At 40.1% G+C, this 22,154-nt stretch overlaps 2 protein-coding genes across 2 annotated transcripts; one reads left to right on the top strand and one right to left on the bottom strand.

Annotated features, from left to right (window-relative positions):
* Positions 1 to 43: 43 nt before the first annotated feature.
* kctd10 (potassium channel tetramerization domain containing 10) lies at positions 44 to 4,684 on the top strand. The gene is made up of 7 exons (XM_010733730.3): positions 44 to 162; positions 1,804 to 2,017; positions 2,107 to 2,276; positions 2,719 to 2,805; positions 2,891 to 2,943; positions 3,051 to 3,246; positions 3,336 to 4,684. Exons 1-7 carry the CDS (start codon positions 160 to 162, stop codon positions 3,552 to 3,554), a joined length of 942 nt encoding a protein of 313 aa, XP_010732032.1. The 5' UTR covers positions 44 to 159; the 3' UTR covers positions 3,555 to 4,684.
* myo1ha (myosin IHa) lies at positions 3,748 to 12,234 on the bottom strand. The gene is made up of 31 exons (XM_027277481.1): positions 12,091 to 12,234; positions 11,889 to 12,004; positions 11,614 to 11,812; positions 11,435 to 11,515; positions 10,486 to 10,665; positions 10,302 to 10,400; positions 10,110 to 10,223; positions 9,935 to 10,006; positions 9,727 to 9,846; positions 9,592 to 9,659; positions 9,316 to 9,421; positions 9,147 to 9,227; positions 8,970 to 9,061; positions 8,584 to 8,678; positions 8,420 to 8,466; positions 8,131 to 8,211; positions 7,704 to 7,809; positions 7,507 to 7,624; positions 7,304 to 7,417; positions 7,135 to 7,211; positions 6,989 to 7,057; positions 6,813 to 6,897; positions 6,570 to 6,732; positions 6,395 to 6,478; positions 6,216 to 6,309; positions 6,084 to 6,139; positions 5,868 to 6,003; positions 5,706 to 5,776; positions 5,385 to 5,482; positions 5,205 to 5,304; positions 3,748 to 5,117 (listed from the first exon to the last, which is right to left on the bottom strand). The coding sequence occupies exons 1-31, from the start codon at positions 12,211 to 12,213 to the stop codon at positions 5,091 to 5,093; spliced, it is 3,072 nt and encodes a 1,023-aa protein (XP_027133282.1). The 5' UTR covers positions 12,214 to 12,234; the 3' UTR covers positions 3,748 to 5,090.
* Between the last annotated feature and the right edge of the window lie 9,920 nt (positions 12,235 to 22,154).

The following is a 22,154-nucleotide window of genomic DNA, read 5'->3' as shown; positions in this document are numbered from 1 at the left end:
AACAAACTAACGTGTGCTGTCCCTTTAAGACGGGGCACTGGAGCGTGCGTGGACGCTGACGTCATTTTTATAACTGCGCAGTGCTGGACCGGAAGGAAGTGGGTGTGTTAGCTGACTGACGTTAGCGAGCTACATTTAATAAAGTCTGCTGCGGCTTCTATGGTAAATATTATACATGTTTTATCAACAACAGATGACCGACACGATGTAAACTCTATGTCGAGAAAGTTGTCTGGCAGTCAGTGTCAAAATATGTGTATGTTTTGCCGGATTTGTAATGATATCGGTAAGTTTAGTTCATGCTAACTGGCGAGCTAACTCATTAGCCGTAAAATCTAATTACTATTTAGCTTAGCTTAGCTCACGATAGATAGATAGATAGATAGATAGATAGATAGATAGATACTTACTTACTTACTTACTTACTTACTTACTTACTTACTTGATCCCGAAGGAAATTCAAGCATCCAGCATGCAAACGTACATTAAACATACATTAAAATGAACCTATAACACAGTAACCTTATGTTAAAATGAACCTGAGCTAGATCTAAATTTAAATATGTACAGAGAGATTAACAATGTGCAGGGGAATTAAACATTTACATAGAAGATAGATATATAACTGTGTAGACAGAAGTTAACCCGTGCTAAACATCTAGACAAAAAGTAGAACAGTACAAATAAAAATGTTTCATAAAACTATGAGAAAGAACTGCAAACGTGGTCTGTGTGCAGTTAAATTAGGATGTAAACAGATGAATGAAAGTCACAACATGCAGCAGAGAAATGTAGACAGAGAGTCCACAGGAAACAATGTGATTATTAATTTAATAATGCGCATTACTCGTGGTTTAATAAAGGATAGCAGCCGTCTATAATGTTAATATCTGGATGGTCTCTCCCCAGTTCTATTTTTTTTTTCATAGTCATTCACTCAGACAACCTTAACCTGAGAAATGTCTCCTTAAATTGTACTAATGCTTTGAAAGAAAGAACATGTTTTTTTAATCAAAGCTCCCACTATTATAGCAGCATGTTTTAAAACTCGTTCTGATCTCTTTAAATGCTTTTAAATCAATGTTGAAAACCCTAGAAAATCAGTCATCAAGGTTTCGTTGTTTTAGCTGATGTTGATTTCATGCCATGCATTTTTAGACTATTATGTGTTGTAATATTGTCTGTGTGTCTTGTGTCTGTTTTTGGTTTGACCCGTTTTTAGTTTGTGCTGCTGTCTGTCTTGGCCAGAACTCCCTTGAAAAAGATATTTTTAATCTCATTGGGACCTTTCCTGGTTAAATAAAGGTTTATTAATAAAAAAAAAAAGGGAGTATGGGTTTATTGCCAAGTAGGTTTCCAAACACAATGAATTTTCCATTGGCACTGTCACCAAATCTCACAGGAAAAGCCTGCTATAGACCGCTAGTCTGAGCCATTAGTTAGTCAAAATCTTATCTATGAGACACACCCTTGCACCAAGTAACATGTTCCTTCATTGCAATGAAAATAGACACTCTTGTTTGGTCTGTCTCAATCCGACATAGACAAGTTTAACCTGGTGTATATCTGTAGTAACAACAAATGTGCTTTGGACTTGGGGTGCTTTGAGAAGTCAGAAACTACTGAGAAAGTGAAAAAAAATAGAGTAACACCAGCCTAAAAAGGGGAAGTATCTACAAAAACACTGACCTGTGTTTTTTATAATCTATTTTTTTCAACTATGAGCCCTAAACTAACTTGATTCAGTGACATACCAGTCCTGTTCAAGGTTTAACCTTCACATTTGATCTTGTTTTGTCTCAGGAAGAGATGTCAGGAGAGAGTGTGGTGAGCTCGGCAGTGCCGGCAGCTACAACCCGGACTACATCTTTCAAGGGATCCAGCCCCAGCTCTAAATATGTGAAGCTAAATGTGGGTGGGGCACTGTACTACACTACAATGCAGACGCTAACCAAACAGGACACGATGCTCAAAGCCATGTTCAGTGGCAGAATGGAGGTCCTCACAGACAGTGAAGGTGAGCTGTTGAGGATGCAGGGTTCATGTCATCCTCAGATTGGCAGTGAGCTTTTACTAAATAATGTTTCACCATTTCACATCCCACAGGTTGGATCTTGATTGATCGTTGTGGGAAACATTTCGGAACAATCCTTAACTACCTTAGAGACGGGGCAGTGCCACTCCCAGACAGCCGACGGGAAACCGAAGAACTCCTTGCTGAGGCCAAGTATTACCTTGTCCAAGGCCTAGCTGATGAATGTACAGCTGCCTTACAGGTACCATCACCACAGGGATCTGCCAGTTGGGCAGGGCAATATATTACTTGGTATTTATCATCATATAATCAGAATCAAATTAGCTCACAGAGTAGCGTGTACCACATATCAAGGCTGGGTCCTTACTGCAGAAGCCCAGATTTGAGTCTGGCTCTGAGCCTTTGCTGGAGGTCATTTCATTCATATTAAAAATGATTCATGGATAAGTACAATGTACAAAAACAGCTGGATATCTGCCACTTTTATTGTTCTTTTTCAACTATTATGAGGGACATAAAGTGCTAAAACAATGAGCCTTAGCTGTTGTTGAGGTGGAGATTGAGTGGCAGTTTCCATCTTTGCTTCTCTGTTTCAGTGGGTGGCCTCCTTCCTTGTGTATGTTGCAGTTTTGCAGGTGAAACTTCTTTATTGGAAAACTAATAATAATTTATTTTTTCTCCAGAACAAAGAAACGTATGAACCCCTTTGTAAAGTGCCTCTGATGACATCATCTAAGGAAGAGCAGAAGCTTATTGCAACCTCAAATAAGGTAGGTCATGTTGATTTTTATTTAACATAATGTGCTCCTCAGTATCAAGAGAAACTTGTCATTAAGGTTTTTCTTGTCTTCACAGCCTACTGTCAAACTGCTGTATAATCGAAGCAACAACAAATATTCATATACCAGGTGAGTCCTCTCCAGCTGACATCAGGAGCTAGCATGTCTGATTAAAGAAGGAACCAACAAGTTGTCTTATTAAATCACCTGTCCTGTAACTTTTCTTTTTCCTCCAGCAATTCTGATGACAACATGCTGAAAAATATTGAGCTATTTGACAAGCTGTCATTGCGGTTCAATGGTCGAGTACTCTTCATCAAAGATGTGATTGGGGACGAGATCTGTTGTTGGTCATTTTATGGCCAGGGGCGTAAGATTGCAGAAGTGTGCTGCACCTCCATTGTTTATGCCACAGAAAAGAAGCAGACAAAGGTGAATATGTATTTTACATACTCTGAAGTGTAAGCATAGAGCTAAAGCACGTTGTTTTAAATCTCTCTAATCCAACGCTGTACTTCTAGGTGGAGTTCCCCGAAGCTCGAATCTATGAGGAGACCCTCAACATCCTCCTGTATGAGTCCCACGATGGGAGGGGCCCAGACAATGCCCTGCTGGAGGCCACAGGGGGCGCTGCAGGACGATCTCATCATCTGGATGAGGACGAGGAGCGAGAGCGAATCGAGCGAGTTCGTAGGATTCATATCAAACGACCCGATGACCGCACACACCACCACCAGTGACCTTACTCCTTCAACCCGTCAGCCTGTGTCTCTGACCCTGGACAGTCTTTGCACCACGCTTGTGCCTTACGTCACCCAGCACCTCTTTGTCTTCACTCTTTCTTTACCAGCTTTTCCTCCAGGAGACTACTATGAGATGAGTGGCATACAAAAGTGTGTAGTGGTGAAGTGATTTTTTTTGTGAGTGTGTGTGTGTCCACTTGTTTTTGTTGCGTGCGTCTTGACAGGCTGTAGTGTTTCGTTCTCTTGTTTGTTTGCTAGTTACAACAACTTCAATCACTGTTTTCTGCTAGCATGCAGAAGCCCAAAGGTGTTTGCATTCAGCACTGGAAGTGACCACAGTTTTACCTGAGAGTGTGTGTGTGTGTGTGTGTGTGTTTGTGGGTGTGTGTAGGTGAGAATATAGTATTATTGGTATAAATCTTGTCATTTAAGGTCCTAACTACATTAAATCCAGAAGAACAAGAATTATATCATCCTAGCAGCTAAAAATTAATGTACATAATTTTTTGCTTTTCCTTATCATGGTTTTGACGGGTCCACTGTAAGGTCACCAGTGGATTAACTAGGTGTCGTACACAAAAGAGCCACATGGTGGCACTGTTTTACTCTTTAGACGATGTTACCAAGGCTATTTTATAGCCTGCAGATAATAGCAAATAAACCTTTTTAAAGTTTTATTAATTTTGATACAGTTAAGATATCAAAGGTGGATGCAACATTTCACTGTACTGTAGTGCATCTGTCATATTTAGTTTTTAACATTTATGCATTATCCCTTCACTCCACTAAATGGTCGGTCTTTTCAGTGGAGGGAACTTGAGCTGTGACCTGAGGTGTTAAATGTACTCGGGTGATTGAATGATGGCCGCTGAGGTTGAAGTGAATGACTGTAACCAGAGATCTCCCTGGCAGGAAGGGAATCCTGTCTACAAGCTTTTAACAGGGAGAGAAATTAGACCTGTCCTTCATCAGCACATTCATCAGAGAATGTACTGTTTGCACACAATGGGTTCGAGTTGAAATATGTCTAACAATCACAGTACTTGTAGGTCTGTTGTATGAAAGTGAACATATATGTATGTTTTATATTTATACATACTTTATCACAAATAAATTTCTACAAACATTTCTTTTGTTCTGTTTTTTTAATCTGCTTATTCCCATTATCCACGAACATACACAATTATGATACATATGGCTTCATTTTCAGAAATCAGAATTACGTATTCTCTGAAGCAGTTTACGAGTAATGTTGAGTGCTTTGTAGATTTAAATGTTTGACAATCGAATGCGAGGTTCTGCTAAATACAGTTGTTTTAAAACTTTAATCGTATGAGTTATGATATTCTGTGATGGAAAAGTAAAGCTTATTGACTAGTATATGTAGATGAAATGTGTGCTGTTGTACAATCAAACAAGCTCGTGCAGTGATGTTTCTTTCTGGTGTGTTTCCTAGAGACATGTTGATCTCCCCTTAGGGGTCTCCTGATGAAATATGCAGGGGCTTCTTGTGCGTCTTCTCAACCCCGTGCGTTACCGCGTCCTCGTTCGAGTGGCAACCTGCAGTCACAAACGCAGTCACGAGTCATGATGTATCACCCTGTGAGCAGAACAGCGAGCGCACTTTTCATAACTCATAACACTCACCACCATGAGGTGTCCGTTCTTGGCCTTGTACACCATCGGTTCCTGTCCGGTGGTGAAGTCCACCGCACTCTCTTTACCTGCCTGGATTTCTATCTTGATGCTGAGGATAAATAAAAAAGGGTTTCAGATAGAAGCAAATAAAGTCCAATCTCTTAAGATCTATCATAAACACACACTCACCTGCCCTGAACCACTTTGACTGCGTTCTGTTTGTTCGCAATGACACAGAGTTTGGTCAAAAACTCATAAAAGTGGTCGCACTGCATTACAAGGTCCCCCTGAAACAATCACAAAATCAATCAAGTGGAACCTGTAAAATGTGCTTTTGTACATGTTTTTTAGGAAACGTCTGACTGATGTTCAGTAGGATAAAGCTGCTTGAACACTGAAGAAACTTCTGTCTTTATCTCTTAATAGTTCATTTGCACTAGAATTGTTTGATTTGTTCCTCCATGTCTGATCAGTCTCCCAGTGTCTGCTGCACATCACATGTCCACATACCTTCTGTTTAGGATCCTCACACGTTATGTGGAATACAATAATGCCATCAGACAAGTTACTGACTGAAATACCTGCAACGAATAGATTACAGACACTTTTATCTCAATATGAACACATCCCAGATGGCATGTGAAATACATATCATCATGCTGTTGTCCTGACCTTTGAGGGAGGTATACAGTACTCTCTGTTTGATCTTGGCTTCCTCTATCAGATAAGCAGCCGTCTGGGTGAGGATGAGCTGTCTCGGCCTTGGTTTGAAACCTTTCCTATCGTATTTAATTACCGGGACGCTGTACTATAAAAACACAGAATACAACACAGTGAGTTTGATGTGGTGCTGTATTTCCTCTGGGTTGTATAATGGCATTTTATTACCTTAATGTGCTCGTTGCGAATCATCTGGATAACCCTGATGTTTATGTCTTGTTCACCTAGAGATATGAAATGATATTAAAAAAATGATAGTTCAAAAGAAAATGGTATTGTGTGAATGTATCTGATACTTACTGATTCTGGTGTCCACAAAAGGTTGAGCGACACTCTGAGGATAATTGTCCTTCTTGCCCTTGAAGATGGAGCTGGTAATAAACTTCAACTGAAGCTAAAAGGACAAAAAATAAACAGAATCACTACAAAACATGTACGATGATTCAGTCATGTATATAATATGTTTACATGTGTGTTACCTGTGCTTTTCTCTGGGGTGTGATTCCTCTCACATACTTCCGCACCATGAGACGGTAGCAAATCTTACGCAGCATCTCGGATGTCTGACAAGAGCAAAAACATGCACAGAGTCAAGATAAAATGTTGTATTCAAACATTGTTTTACAATGAAGAGGGATTGCTTAATTGCTGTACCTCTGTGAGAACAGCTGGTGGAGTCTGCCATGACGTTTTGTCCAAAACGTTCTTTGGCAGATTGTTTTTAAGCCTGTTCAAGTAGTTTTGTCTCACAAAGGCCAGGTACTCTGAGTTATCAGTGCATTTTGCTTGCCCTCTGGTCATGTAGCCTTTGATGAATCTGAAATGAAATATTGTATTTGTGAAAGTGTGACTTTGAGAGGAGCTGTGTAATGGCATGATTTTCATATTTCTTCTCACTTCTTGATGACTTTTACAGCCCAGGCTCTCTTCTCTCTCTCCTTCCTGGCCTGCACTCCCCTCCAACAAGTTTCAATCTTAGTGGCTTGGAGGATATAAATATATAAGAGGGTGTGTGATTGGCCCTTATTAACAAAACAATACAGCTCAGTACATCCTGCATTCTGCATCATTACCAGCTTCTTTCTGTTTTCTGAATTCTCCTTTTGCTCTGTACCCTTTGTATTTGGCCTGGAGCCTCGTTGCTGCAAATTCAGAGCACAACATTAAAGTGACTTTGTAATGACTGAAAATGAATCATGAACAGTTCATTTGAACTCACCCAGTTGGTGTTTACATTTCTCATAAGCATCCTCTGTGGCGTAAAGTGTCCTTGGATGACGGATGAATATTTTGGTGCTATAAAAAAATGGAAATAATACAAATGCTTTCGCTTGCTTCTGGTTTAAAGTGCATCTGCTGTGTTGTATTTAAAAAAGAGCTGTCCTCACCGTCCCATTTTGTACTCATATGGCAGGTAGCCCAGATGTTGAACCAGCACTTCCACTCCATCAGCAGGCATTCCTCTCCAGTGAGGCCAGGTGGCTGGGCACAAGGGTTTATATCTGTTAAATGCAGCAAAAATTTAGTCAACACTGTAGAGGAACTACTTAAAGTGAGTTTTTTTTTTATTTAAATTTGTGGTCCTTCATACCTCTTTAAAAAGACATCATATTTGCGTCTGTATGCAAAGCCAGCTCGTCTGACTCTGAGGTGCTCCATCAGGCCCAGGTACTTCACCTGGTGCCTGATCAGTGCTTCATCAAATTGACCTATGTTTGTGCAAGAGAGGGTCAAAGCTCCATCCTGTGATTAAAGAAGCTCCATATGCCTTCTGTTAATTTTTTGTACCTGGCTGCTTGGACTCATTTGACTTCAGACAGCGTATGTACCAGGCCTCTTTAGCCATGAGGATCTCTGTCAGCTTCAGCAGGCTGCTCTTAAACTGGGTCGCCACCTACAGACACAACATTAGGGTCATAATCCCCAACAGTTCATCTGTCAGATACATATGGCTTAAAGATGACACAGTCAGACTGCCAATGACAGAGAAAAAAAAAGTCTTGGGTTTGTTTCTTCTCATTTATAATCTCTGCATTGTACAAAACGCAGATCACACATGTTCTGCGTGGACTTACTTACTTTGTTATGTACATTTGATATGTGCATAATAAATACTTTGGATCTAATTGGTGCTCTGTGATCTTCTAATTGTTGAAGGAGCAAATTTTTTTCACATTTGAAGGACATGGGAGGGTCAAACATGGTGTGTACTCACTGTTTCTGGTCTTCGCCTGCTGACTGGATCCATTGTGGAGAAGCACTCTCTGACTATGGCATTTTTAGACTGACAAACCAGCTATGAGAAGGTGGGAGAGCACACATAGATCATCATAGATCACCCCCTCTTGCATTACTTACAGCAGTGGTTCCCCCATGGCCAGGGGGACAAGTTGAACACTAATGAAGTGAAAAAAAAGTCTACAAACATGATTCATTTTGGCACAATAAACAAAAAATGAATTGCCTTTCCTCACATAGTATAAAAAGTTAATTTGCAGACTTACATCCTTTATGTTTCTATATAATAGATCATTGTTTTTGTCCAGGAAACCTAGAATGCCACAAAAACAAACAAACAAAAAGGGGTTTGTTAGTCAGTAGATTTTTTTTTTTTTTAAAAAGGTTGAGATGTTTGATTTACAGAGGCTGACAATGTGGTTTCTTTTACCCACAACACAGTAGGTGACCTCCCCGGCATAATGCAAGAGGCGAAAATCTCCCCTCTCCAGAGTCTTACGTGTCATTTTGTCAGCCAGTCTGTGCCTGCAGTCAAAGAGGTGGAGAGAGACAGAGGGATGAAGAGTGAGAGGCTTTACAGAGCAATCCTAATCCTCCGTCTCTATCGGCTCACTGTCGGCTTGTTCACAAGACACCAGTCAGCAGAGCGTTTAATGTGTAGGAGAAGCTATGAATAATATCATTTATATGGAGGTTTTATTTAATTAAAACAAAGGCTTAAATACAGAATGTGCAACTCAAAGTGATTAAAAAAGCAGACGTGTAGTATAATGTACGTGTGTGTGTGTGGTAAATTAAAGTTTGGTTTTAACTCACGTGACAAAGTGAGGGTGATTTCCCATCTTTTCTTCCAGTCTCTCCAGGAAGGTGAGATCTGTGGCATCTCCTGGCCTCAGACACTCCTCATCCTGCAGGATTACCATTAACACATGATTATATTTCACCTTTCTGTGTGTTATATTCCAGTTTAGTTCTATTCCAGTAAATACACACCAGTAACGATATGATTCCTCTGTGTTTCTCCTCGACAAGGTCACAGATGATCTTGTTGTTGAAGAATTGCACCGGCTCCCACTGGGGAAAAAGTATATAGCAGATGTAAACCTACTCTTGATTGATTCATTATCCCTCCCATGTTTTTATTTCAGGTTTACAAGATTACCTCAATATTCTCTGCTTCATATTCGTCCTGCTCGGCCTTCAGTGTCAGTTGGATGAAAAGCTGTTGCAGCTTTTCGTTGCAGTAGTTTATACAGAACTGCTCAAAGCTGAGGAAACAGGTCAAGCACAGATAAATTTGCAGTTTTCCTAATGTGCTTAATGAAGTTTCTCAAGAGGCATATTGAGAAAGCTGCACTTCAAAAAGCTTTAAAACAGCCTTCATCTGTGTATCAGACGTAATCAAAGCAGTGTCAGAATAGGAAATATTTCTGCCTACCTGTTTACATAGAATACTTCAAATCCATATATGTCCAAAAGCCCTATCACAGTCTTTTTTGTAGAGTCCTGAAAGTATAAAGTCAGTCAATACTCATCCTCACTGCCTAGGATTTGTCATTTATTTTACACTTACCTTGTTCTCCATGGACTCGTTGATCCTATTGACCAGCCAGGTGAAGGTTTGCCCATAGATGGCTTTGGCCAGGGCGTCTCTGGCATACATGGCATGATCAGTCGTGAACGGGCTGAGGACCTAAATTTCAACCACCAAATGGAAAGTTTAACCAAAAACACAACCTTGTCATAAATAAAACTAAAGGATGTTTTAATGATGCGTGCACCTGATCTTGTCTGGCTTCAATCTTCCTGTAAGTCAGTCCCTCTCTGAGACCGTGAGCATCTATTCCAAGTAACTGCAGGGGAAAATAACATTAAATGAGTTTATTTATTATATATATATATATATATATATATTTGTAATAATCCTGGATATCTGAAGGGTTTCTATTTCCTTACATTTGAGACCCAGCTCAACTCTGTATCGCCGTTCAGAAGGGCTTGTCCTTTACTGTCAGAGTCAAACTGAATATTCCCCAAGTGGAGAACGCTTGCAACAATCCCAAACAAGTGCTGCACAGAATAAAAAATTTGTAAGGCAATGCAACAGCAATAGGAAAGGGTGAATTGTTTACATCAAATCCGACTTACATTAGTGTTGAGCTCATCAATGTTGATGATCTGCAGGGCATTTTTGACTGTTTTCCAGTCATTTCTGTCATTAATGGAAGACACAATGGCACACTCTCCCTGAAACAGCAAACATAGCAGCAGGTTGTCAAAGTTTACTTTTGTCTTATAGATCTATTTTATTAAAACAGGGTCACCTAGTTACTTGGGTTAGATAGTAGTAATGCTGGGAGTCTCTCTCCAGGCCCAGCTCGCACAGTAGTTTGTCCTCTCCTCCCTCCACTAGCTGGTAGAAGATGTGGAAGTTTCTCTCCCCGTGATTCTGATGCACCACCCTCGACTTCTCCAGCAGGTAATTCAGGATATGGCCTCCGACAGCATCCCCCTATGGGCATCATGATCCTAAAGACAGCAGCTCTACAACTTGCAGAAAAAACACAGCCTATGGTCCAGAGGACAGATTTAATTTAAATATCTTCTTAGGATCAAATAGCTTCTTCCTGAAGATTTTTTTAGTCTTGTGACAAGAATGTTGATCAAGTATTTTGCTGAACTTTTTTTTGTGGATGAACAAATTCATCTTTGAGGAAAGTTTAGTTTTCCCTTTAAGGTCTTTTTTAGGCTTACAATTAAAGCGAACATTCAAACTAAACATTTTACAGTTAAACTTAGCTTGGCATTTTTTATTTGACGTACTTCAACCACCTGCAACTAACTATACGAACTATAAATGCACTTTGCAGTCGAGAGGGTTGGATTATTGTTTGAGGGCACATTTCTGAGAACCTCAAATAAAACTGAACTACACCAATCAGTCATAACATTATGACCACCTGCCTGATATTGTTTAGTTCCTCTTTTTTCTTGCCAAAACAGCCCTGACCCATTAAGGCATGGACTGAGACTCGACTAGACCTCTGAAGGTGTGCTGTGGTATCTGGCACCAAGACGTTAGCAGCAGATCCTTCCTCAGCATGGGCACCCTGACTGGTCTGCAGCTACACAGACCCATACACAACAAACCACAATGGACTATGTGTTCTGACACCTTTCTATCAGAACTTCTCAGGAACATCCTGATTTTTCCTTTTTAATTAGAACTGATTACTTTAATCCTTAAAAGCATTTCTGTAAATTCATCCCTTGATTCTTACCTGGCTGTCAAACTGAATGTCCATATACTTCCCAAAGCGACTTGAGTTGTCATTTTTCAGTGTTTTGGCATTTCCGAAAGCCTGCAGGGAAACACCACATCATACGGACTCGTTATAGTTAATGTGACCTGCTTTTTTGGAATGTCATAACAATGATGTAATATAAGTAATCATCAGACCTCGAGGATAGGGTTGGACATGAGCATTTTGTCCCTGACGGTGTTTAGTAGTGCGGTGCTCGGACAAGTGACAGCATAATACTGCAGGATCTTCTTGGAGGCCTCCGTCTTCCCTGCTCCACTCTCACCAGAGATGAGGATGAAGTGATTGTTGTACTCTGTCAGCATGGTTTGATAGGCAGTGTCTGCCAAGGCATAGCTGATGGAAAGCCGACTAAAAGTTACTTCAAGCTCCTATCAAGAAATAATAATAGTTTTGATTATTATACACTCACATGTGTGGTGGAAGCTCAAAGAAGTTGACACCCATGTAGAGCTCCATCTGTTTCTTATTGTAGATGTCCAGTTCTTTGTAGGGATTGACGGACACAATCAACGTGCCAACGTAGGTCTAAAAGAATGAGTTCAAATGGTAAAATTAATTGTAAAGATGCATTTCTTGACAACAGAGTCTAAAAAGTCAGTTCCCAGACTCACATAGATGAGATCTTTGCTGAAACGTTTCTTGAGGTTGCTGAGGACGGCCCCCTCTGTGGTTTCATCCAGAAGGACAAAATCCTGGATCCCAACCCTGTCCCTGGCAATCAGGGCACCCTCCATGTCCAGCTGACCCTGTGCAACAAGTTGTATCAACCATAAGGCAGCCAAATGCACAATTTAGCATGCTTTCTTTGTGTGTAGCATCATAATGCAATAGATTTTTTCCTTTTATAAACCATAATGCACATTTAATACTTCATTTGTTAGGGTTATCAACTTCATAAATGTGTGTCTTTATCAGATTAATTCTAAACACTGGAGGAAGCAAACTGCTATAGTAACAATAACAGGTGAAACAAAATTTGCATGCATAACAATTATATTCAAAATTCTCAGCCATGTATTTTGACAAATGCGTCTGGATGAATGAATGTTTGAATAAATGGCTCCATGGGGGAGGACGGGGCTGAAAAAAAGCACCAGAAAAAGCACAAACATGGTCCATGTTAGTTCTATTGAAATAAGAGGTCTAGAGGTCCCATGTGTCTTTGAAGCAAAGCTCTGTGATTGTGCAGACGAACAGACAGAAGCTAATGATCGCTACACAGCACACAGGGACCTTGGCTTGCAGCCCGAAGTTCACTAGAGCTGACACACCAACCAAACACAACACACTGTGCAAATGGACTCGGGGAGCCCTAAACAGCGGCACATTTAAGAGGCATAGTGGGAAAAATTCCACCAATCTGTTTTGCATTCTCAGCACCAACACTTAGACCAAAGGTTTTCACAGCTTTTGTTGGTTTTGTATTTTTTTTCTCTCTCTCCTTTGGAAGCAGAAGTCCTTTGATTCTCAACTCTCTCTGTAAAAACATTAAAAAGATAATCCATTGGATCTAATTGACACAAAGCCCTTCGTCCCCCCTCCTCCCCAGCCTCTATCCTCCGCCTATGGCCCTCATTTCTTCTGAGAAAGGCCAAGTGTTTTTGTCCTGTAAATACCACGGAGCAGAGACAAAAAAGACGTCTTTAAAATGCAGTCTACAATCCATTACACAAATTCCCCCTGCATATCCATTCAGTAATTATTCATTAGAAAACATTTAACGTCACAGTGAATTTCACACTAGGCAGTCGAAACACAATAGAGGAGATTTGGCCTATTTTGGGGTGAGGAGTTGGGGAGGGGTTGGCTGTACAGAGGAAGGGTGAAGGCGAAGGAGGGGGGAGAAGGGTAGCAGTATTTGTCTGATCTGAGAACCTCTGAAACGGGGCCGTCTTGAGACAACGGGACAGACTAAATAGTGCAGTAACGGTCTGTGCCCCGCTGCTTGGTGTGACACTCATTTAGTGTGCCCTGAGGGCGAACAATAGAGGCTTGTTCTTAGCAATCCTGTGCTGTAATTTGGACTTCATTACTTTGCTCACATGGGGCCCCATGGATGGATAGAGGAGGCTAGTCAGATGAGAGTGTTTTTTTTTTCCACCTGTCAGCCATACACCCCCAATGCTCTCACCCCTCTCCTCAACAATACCCCTCACCCCGTGTCCCCACCAATAACCCTCACCCGACCCCCTTCCCATAGCCTCCCTCCCCTTCCTCCCTCCTAGCCACCCACTTTAAGCCAATGAGACAGGTGAACAATATCATTGAAGGAACCCTTTTTTGGACGTCAGAATCAATCTGGTGATGTGATGGTAGTGGTGCTGGTGTGGGGTATCTGTGACACCCCCTTTCTTCATGGGAACAAACTTCTCTCAGGGCAGCACAAGCAGACAATATGCTGGGACAGCGTGACTTAGGGATCTGCCATACAGTATTACAAGTAATAACATGAACAGATAAGCTCCTGTCAAGAGGAGGATTAATGAATTCAGTGGTGATAATAATGCTAATGTTTTAGGTTTTCATTCAGTGCTGTTTTCCATTCAGGTTTCCTTTGGTGTCCTGCAGGTATTTCTTTTTAAGAAAGCTGTCTGCAGCATGCAGAGGTGTTTCTAAAGACACTGTGCTAGAAAGGCTGAACATTGAATGGGCGTGCACAGTTCAGGAGGACAAGAAAGCGCTCAACTGTACAAAAAAAACCCCTCTCCTCATGCATGTGTTATTTGTAGCTTTATATAATACGAACCAAGCCTGGACTGGACTGTAACTCTAGTTATAATTAAACGCATAAACCAATGCACAACGGAAAGAATGATTATATAATGAGTCCACTAAGCCATTGTCAGATCAGGTGAATTGCCTTGCTACCTCAGAGCACAACCAATTGTATTTTAATTAAGAGATGGTCCCTCATCTTGGTCTAGAGTGTCAGTGTTGCCTGAGACAGAGTGACCTCATCAGCGTAAGAAGGAGAGGTAGCTTTAGAGAGGGAGGGAGGAGGGGAGCTTCTTCTAAGAAGCAGCAATTTGCGAATCAAGTAACTGGAACGTTTATCTCCCTCGTAAAGAGGATTCTGTCTAATTATCTCATGTATTGGTAATATCTCCTCTTAACTCCAAAGGTCGCTCCGATACGGGTTTGGTTCAGCTCAGGTTTTACAGACTCAGTTTCCCAGAAGCATTTTCAAGGACTAGTTCATTATGTCAGGATGATTATTCACTTTCTGGCAACAAGTTAGATAAGATGATGTATACTCACATCGATCCAAGACCCAGTGTGCAACATTGGCATAAATGGAATATAATATTCACAAGTATACTTTTACATGTATAATCACATGAGAATAAGAATCCTTGTGCTTTTGTTACCTTTGAATGAGCTCTTAATAGCTACACAACAAATGTATTTTCTCCTACACGCTTGCGAGGGAGCGGTATTCAGTTGGTTGCAATCTGCAGCCTCATCACTAGATACCACTAAATCCTACACACTGCACCTTTGCCAGTTAGCTTATCTTAGCACAAAGTCCAGAAGCAAGAAAAATGATAGTAGATCATTGTTTTGCATGGATTAAACAAACAATATAAAATGGGTTGACTAATGAGCATTAGAGATGTTGTAAGGCAGATTTTGTTACCTACTAATCCAGGCTAGAAAAAGATAGCCTGGAGCTTAGTGTCTAATCTAACAGTTTTCTGGCTGTAGCTTTATATTTAACCAGGTATGAACATTGCATATGTATTATATCAATATGTGGTATTGATCTTCACATCTAATCAGTGTATAAAAGGTGAAAGGTTATGTTCAGTCATTGGTCAAAGGTTAAGATCATCTTAGCCTTTAGATGCCTTTGGGAAATAAAGCCCAAGTGTCCAAACAACACACACAACATATTTTCACACTGATACGTCAAGCTTGGTGTGAAAATAGGTGATAGATTAACACGAACACAAAAGAAAACTCAAACCTGCATTTTGAAGTTTTATCTTTCTGCTTTCAGATGCAAAATCTCAATGAGGATCCAAACTGGTAAAAAAAAGAAAAAAAAATCTCTTCTCTGCAGAGAAGTTAGACAAGAACTGTGAGTCCTCCCGTGTCTGCTTGCATGGAGACAATCAGTGAACCTGTAAACACTAGATTGCTGACAGTTAGTTGGCAAAAGTCCAGCTCGTGAAATACTAATATAAAAAATGACTGTCCTCTCCCTTGGCTTGTCGGCTCATTCATCCATCATGCAGTAGTAGTTGTAGTAGTAGTGTTGCTAGTGATGCTGCATGGAGGCCTGTGTGCACATATGCTCATCCACATCATCCTGACCCAGGCTCAGGGCACTGTGGACCGGGTACTTAATCATTCATGTCGTGGGAGGTGGAGGGACAGAGAGATCTTATTCAGTGCTTACCTGGGTATCTACTGCTCTCCTGAGTGTAACATAACGATACAGAAACAAGATCCAAACCACACCATACTAACCATCCCCCTTTCGCTCTCTTCTTCTTCTTCTCTGTTTCTCCTTCTCGCTCTCTCTAATCTCCATTACATCACTACCAACAGTGAAAAAGCCCCCAGTCTCCCTGCTGGCACAGTGTAGGTCTTGTTACTGATCTTTGATTAGATGGATACATTACAAGCTAATCACCAACTGCTTTATTACTCAGTGTTATAATAATGGTCCGGGGAGCACCATTGTTTTGATCAGCCGTCAGAGCTGCCAATGCTCAGCGTTTGAGTAAAATGCCGCTGGGTTGATGCCCAAATTCAATTAACTCATTTTTTGGTTGGGTGAAGACAATTATCAGATATCCTTACTATGACAGCATTCAAATGTCAACGTGTGAGTAATTTGGAGGGCATTTTATATGACTGTATTAGATAGAGGTGACAGGAAATAAGAGGAAATAAATATTGGGAATGACGAAGGGCAACAAAGGTCACTGTACGGACTTAAACCCACAGGCCACCAGGGTGCCACTGAAATCAGCCTTCTACTTCAATTTGAACTTTATTGAACCCAAGAAACACTTTGTCCTGCAGCCACAAACCAAGCAAGCTCACATAAAACACTGTAGGCAACATCACATCAAAATCATTCATTCACAAAACAAAGTATGCAGACCCAAAATAGTTTTGCTGGCTGTGCCGTGAGCTTAATGCTAACATCAGCCTGCTAATATACTCACAATGACAATGCAATATACTGATGTTTAGCAGGGATAATGGTCACCATCTTAGTTTAATGTGTTTAATGCATAACAGTTGATAGTTGGGACTAAACTCCAAATGTCGGCAGGTAATCTGATGGGTGGCGTTGGTGAAAAGTCACCAAGGTCATGAGAGCGTATCCTCTGGGAACCATGTATGTACAATCCATCTTACAGAAGCTTTGATCCCTTGATGACTTAATGACTCACTTGAGGCTGTTCATATCTACTAATAATTACACATAAATGGATAAACCATTAATAAATTGCAGGATTTGATACAGGACTTTGAATGACTAATTGATACTCAGCTTTTTATGTGTATGTTTTAAATGACTTAAAGTGGTTGCATCTTGTGGGTAGAGACTGGGTGGGATTAATAATGAGTTTACTTCTGTAACCTGGTAACCGCCATTAGAAAACACACACCCTCCAAGGTAACACAGGTGTCCATTTTCTCTGCTCTGGTGACCTAAATGTGTGGAAAGATCAGGTTTCACCCAATTAATGGAGTGATTAATGTTTGGAGACCTCTCCATCAATTGTCTATGATGGGTTGAGTGCTCAGCATATTTGAATTATTCACTCTCCACTCCAGAAAAGTTGTCAAGGTTACCTCTGCCATTGCCCCACCTCTCCCCTGGCCCAGCGGCCCAGCAATGCTTGTCCAATCTTAACAAGCTTTGTGCTACCCACTGGGCTCTGATTCAGCACGAGACCCGGCAAATCCAATTACACAGGAGTCAGAGAGGTTGATTTTCCCATTATAGATTCCATGCTGAGAATGAGAGCTGATGATAACACTCACATCACACCACTACTGCCCCCTCTCCTCTCTTCTCTCCTTCTTATTTTGTCTCCATTTCACTGTTTCCCTCCCTTTATTTCTCCCTCTCTTCCTATCTAATTCCTCTTTTCCCAAAGACCTTCTTTCTTCCCTCTGTCCCTTTCTTTGTATCTCTCTTTCTTTCATAGTCCATTATTCTAATTTTTCAGAGCAGCGTAACGAAGCCTGTCATCATTTCAGTACCAAAATGCAGTGCTGGGGAGGTTACTTCATACCCCACGTAGAACATTTTTTATCTACCATTTCAGAGATGAGATGTATACATAACATCATTACATCCCACCTGTGATTGTAATTTCTTACTCTGTTCCATTTTTATGCACCGTACCGTTAAACATTTCTTTGCATTACACCTGATTTAACAATTTTCTTTACATAATACCCATTTACACACTGGGAATAAAATATTGTCAGCTTGCGTAACCTTTGTGAGGTCATTGCAAAAACTAAATGCACAATAATTCAGACAACTTGACTTAAGGGTGACTGAGTGCCATCCTTACGGGACACCGCATGCCCGCTGTGACACATAAAAGTTACTGAGTGCTCTTTTGGAAGTGGATTTTTGCTCCATCTTTAGCCTTTACGGCATTGAAAAGGACTGACCTTGCCTCAGACCAGAGGCTTTGGTCTTGACACAGGTCACTCAGAGGTCAACACCACTGACCTCCATAGACCTTCAAGATGGGGTTTTCTGTGATCCTTCAGGACAATGGGATCGTGAAGTCCAGCAGTGTGTCCAGAGGAGTCGTCTGCCATGTTGGAGAGACAATAGTGTGACGTGACCTGCAGGGCCCAGTGCTGACCAATAATCTGTCAGTGTGTAAAACATCAGCTACTAAGCTTGATGCAAACAGATGGATGATGGTGCAAACTCAAGGTCTGATGGTGGAGAGAGAATCATTGAAATCCTTTAAAATAAAACAAGCAACACTGTCTTACAAGTACAAATCTATTGTGATGAAAAATGACCCATGTGACTGTTATACTATTATATCTTATGTGTTTATTTATATATGTACTATAAATATTTTATCTATTTCATATATTGTTGGATAGTATAATTTATAATAATGCATAATATTCTGTAAACTGGCCATTGGTTTTGTCTTAACCTGTACAGTCTTATATATACAGTATATTATATATGCATTATATGAAACTATTAAGTGAAGTACAAATATCTAGTAATAAGTCTGATGATACACTGATACGCCAGCAGCATCTTCAGCTAATTCTCCTCAATGTGTCAGTTCACCTAAACACAAAAAGATAATATATTCTTACTGGTATCCAGCCATCTAGACTTGTATTTATTTTTTGTTTTATAAATGTCCTCGACTGAGAATTTTGTCACCACAATCAACCCCCCCAGAAAGAACCCCAAAATAGACATTTTCATACAAAACATTTTGTCACAATAAAAATAAATAAATAATACATTTAATAATGACTGAATTTCATTTAATTTGCTTCAGTTTCAGGGTCCTGGTATTTTGCATGTTGACTGTCACTGTTTGCTGGGACAGAACAGAGTCACTGTTAAAATCACTGACTTTCGCTTTTGCTGAAGAAGGTTGATTTCAAAATGAAATTCTGCCTCCAGTTCTCTGTGAAAACACCAAGGTCTTTAGGTTAGCTGTGAGATTTCTTTAATGCCACATGTTCACCTCTATTGCATCGAGTTGCAATGAATTATTAAAATGCATTTAGTGGCAAAAATCTCTCCAAATCCACATATAATGCTGACATGTAATGTTCAAATAACTACTCAAATATACACTCATTACACTCTTATTTTCATCTTACATAATGTCCAAACTAAAATTGTGTACATGGCTACATGCTGCGAGTGATTATATGTTATAAATGTTTTTCGTCGGTTAGTTTTTCTGTGTGTGATTTAGAGGATAAATACAGCTGCTGGAAGTCATTAGGCCATAACACACATAACAAACAAGTTTATTATATCATAGGTACAACAGGATTGATGATACCATGAAACATTAATTAAACGTTGTACAGCTGATGTTGTGAAATTTAATCAATGATTTGTCTCCTCTTCCCCCTGTGAAAGTGTAACAACATCGAAACCTGTTGTAAGTTGTCTCTGGCTGACTGACCTTTGACAAGGCAACCTGAGGCCTGACAGTCTGGACACTCTGCTCAGTCCGGGCTGAAGCTTCAGTGAGAAAACAAAGTCTTTGGCAGGACACTGATGCTGTGCCTTAGCTAAGCATGGCTGACAGCAGCTTCCTCTGTGTGGCCAGAGGGTCACTCTGGGTGACACGTTGTTCTGGGGGTAACACTGTGTCTCTGCCTGCAGAGGAGATTAGAGGGGTGAGCTGACCTCGTTCTCAGAGGGGCCGATGTGTTTTCAGTAAACACTTGGTGCAAGACAAAAACACAGGATACAAACACAGGCCAACCCTCAGGCGGTGATCCCATTGTTTCCCCATTACTCCTGAACAGGCATGAGAAGGGAGAGCCGGCCCTCTGTGTTTCTGAGCTGCAGGGAGTCCTTGTGCTCTCTCCTGAGTGCACCGCACACGGCCAGGTCAAGCTCTGAGAGCTGACCACAGGTCACTGCCGTTAACGTGATACTATACATGTAGGCCAAATATCAAATATTAAGATATTCTAAAATATACATTCAGTTGAGTCAGTTGATTGTTAATTAGCATTAAGTTTAAATATAAATCTACTAATATAAAAGTACTATTTTTACAGGTGAGCATTTGAAGCAACTTAACATTGCTTAAAGGACCAGTGTGTAGGATTTAGTAGCATCCACTGTAGTTGCAGATTGCAACCCTCACACCTCAGGGGGTGGCTAAAAAACTTACAACAATCTGAGAGTCCATCTAGATCCAGTGTTTAGTTTGTCTGTTCTCGAAACATGACAGTTCAACATGGTGGACCTGCTGTAGATATAAAGATCGAATAAAGATTCATTCTGAGGTAACAAAAACACAACAATTCTGCTTTAAAAGGCGATTATACACTAATTGATATTCATAGTATTACATTTATTCCAATAAAGTTCCCTAAATCTCACGACTGAACCTTTAAAAAGGTCCGACAGTGTTCAGACAGTTGCTGCTGGTGCATCAGTTGCAAAACAAAACTGCAGTACTATGTAATGTGGTGTTGTTAACACACTAACAATAGACTGCAACATGATATTTGCTTAACAACACAACAAACTACAAACAACAAGATCAAGTTGAATGAAAGTCTTACTAAGTACAAATCAGTAAATAAACATGTCATCAAATTCCTTGTTTTTCTAGACCAGTATATGAGTATAAGTAGAAATATTATACGGTATACAAATAAACATACTAATTTGAGTAAAAGTCAGTGTCATACTATTACATTATTGGATCATTGTGAATATGTAAGAAGTACTTTAATGCTGTTGCTGGTCATGGTGGAACTCATCTGAACTACTTCATATAGTTTTGGTAGTTTAATCTCTATATTATCAGATTGTAATTCAATGCATGTCTTGGTTTTCTTTCACTTCTAACAAAATGAAGGAATAAAGTTCATCACAATCTGATTGTGTGTTTTGTGTGTAATTTAAAAAGTAGCTCTTTCATAAATGTAGTGAAGTAAAAAGTACAACATTTAGTACAGTACTTGAGTAAATGTACTTAGATACCTCCCATCAATGATCCAAAGATATTCAGTTTACCAGTTTACTTCACATAAGACAAAAACAAACAAACAAAACAGCAAATCCTCACAAATTAGATACTGGAACAAACAAACAAAACAGCAAATCCTCACAAATTAGATACTGGGCCTCTATGAAATGTTTGAATTACTGAACTTATTAATTAATATTTAAAATAGTTGCAGATTATTTTTCTTTCAACAACAAATCAACTTCTTTAGGAACATGTTTCTGATTCACATCTTATCCAGATCAATTTATGAATGAACTGTTCACGGACACTTTCTTTGGCTAATGTAAACCTGCAGAGTTTATAAGCAGAGGTCATCCTGCTACCATCATGATCACCATCACCATCTTTTGACCTGCACACACAGTGTGAGCCCTCTGTCCCTGGGTGTGTCTCCCCTGGTTCCAGCTCATAACCCCGCGGGCTTTAGGACCTTCAGGATGTTGCTCTCGGAGGATGGTCTTGTTTTTGTCCGTTACGTTCATGCATGTAATCATTGATTGTGCCTATTGTGACGGGCCGATTTACCATCTGTAGGGTCCCATGGGGCTGATACTGCTGTCACTGCAGTCTCCCCACAGACTTTAAGGAATTCACCTTTAATTTCCGGCCTCAAATTGTTTAATCTCCAACAGATTTAAATTATTATTAAAAAGAGAGAGAGACCACACCTGCTTACCTGTTATCAGACGTTCTCGGTCATATCATGGAGTTTTAAGTGAGATGTAACCAAACTGGAAGACCATCTATTACATTTCTTGTTAATTAAATAAGAGAGGAATTTAACTTTTCCCTCATTGGGGACATGCATTAACCCCCCTGCAGGGGTATTATAATGAATTTTCCCCATAAATTGTAGGAGAAATTAAAGAAATAAACATGCATCATCCATTTCCACACTACTTATCATTTTTCATACTGATTTAAGGATTAAT

This window comes from Larimichthys crocea, chromosome III, assembly GCF_000972845.2.
Source record: "Larimichthys crocea isolate SSNF chromosome III, L_crocea_2.0, whole genome shotgun sequence".
In the NCBI taxonomy this organism is placed as follows: Eukaryota; Metazoa; Chordata; class Actinopteri; family Sciaenidae; genus Larimichthys; species Larimichthys crocea.
The sequence above is the reverse complement of the archived record's forward strand: the minus strand, read 5'-3'. Positions and strand labels throughout refer to the sequence as shown.

Bases quoted from the DNA above. Each gene is read 5' to 3' on its own strand.
- kctd10 (XM_010733730.3), top strand. The intron at 2,944-3,050 runs GTGAGTCCTCTC...TTTTTCCTCCAG, and splicing joins AACAAATATTCATATACCAG to CAATTCTGATGACAACATGC. The intron at 3,247-3,335 runs GTGAATATGTAT...CTGTACTTCTAG, and splicing joins CAGAAAAGAAGCAGACAAAG to GTGGAGTTCCCCGAAGCTCG.
- myo1ha (XM_027277481.1), bottom strand. From the start codon at position 12,213: ATGGAGGGTGCCCTGATTGCCAGGGACAGGGTTGGGATCCAGGATTTT. The intron at 8,467-8,583 runs GTAAAAGAAACC...GTGGCATTCTAG, and splicing joins GGTCACCTACTGTGTTGTGG to GTTTCCTGGACAAAAACAAT. The intron at 6,140-6,215 runs GTAAGTATCAGA...TCATATCTCTAG, and splicing joins TTTTGTGGACACCAGAATCA to GTGAACAAGACATAAACATC.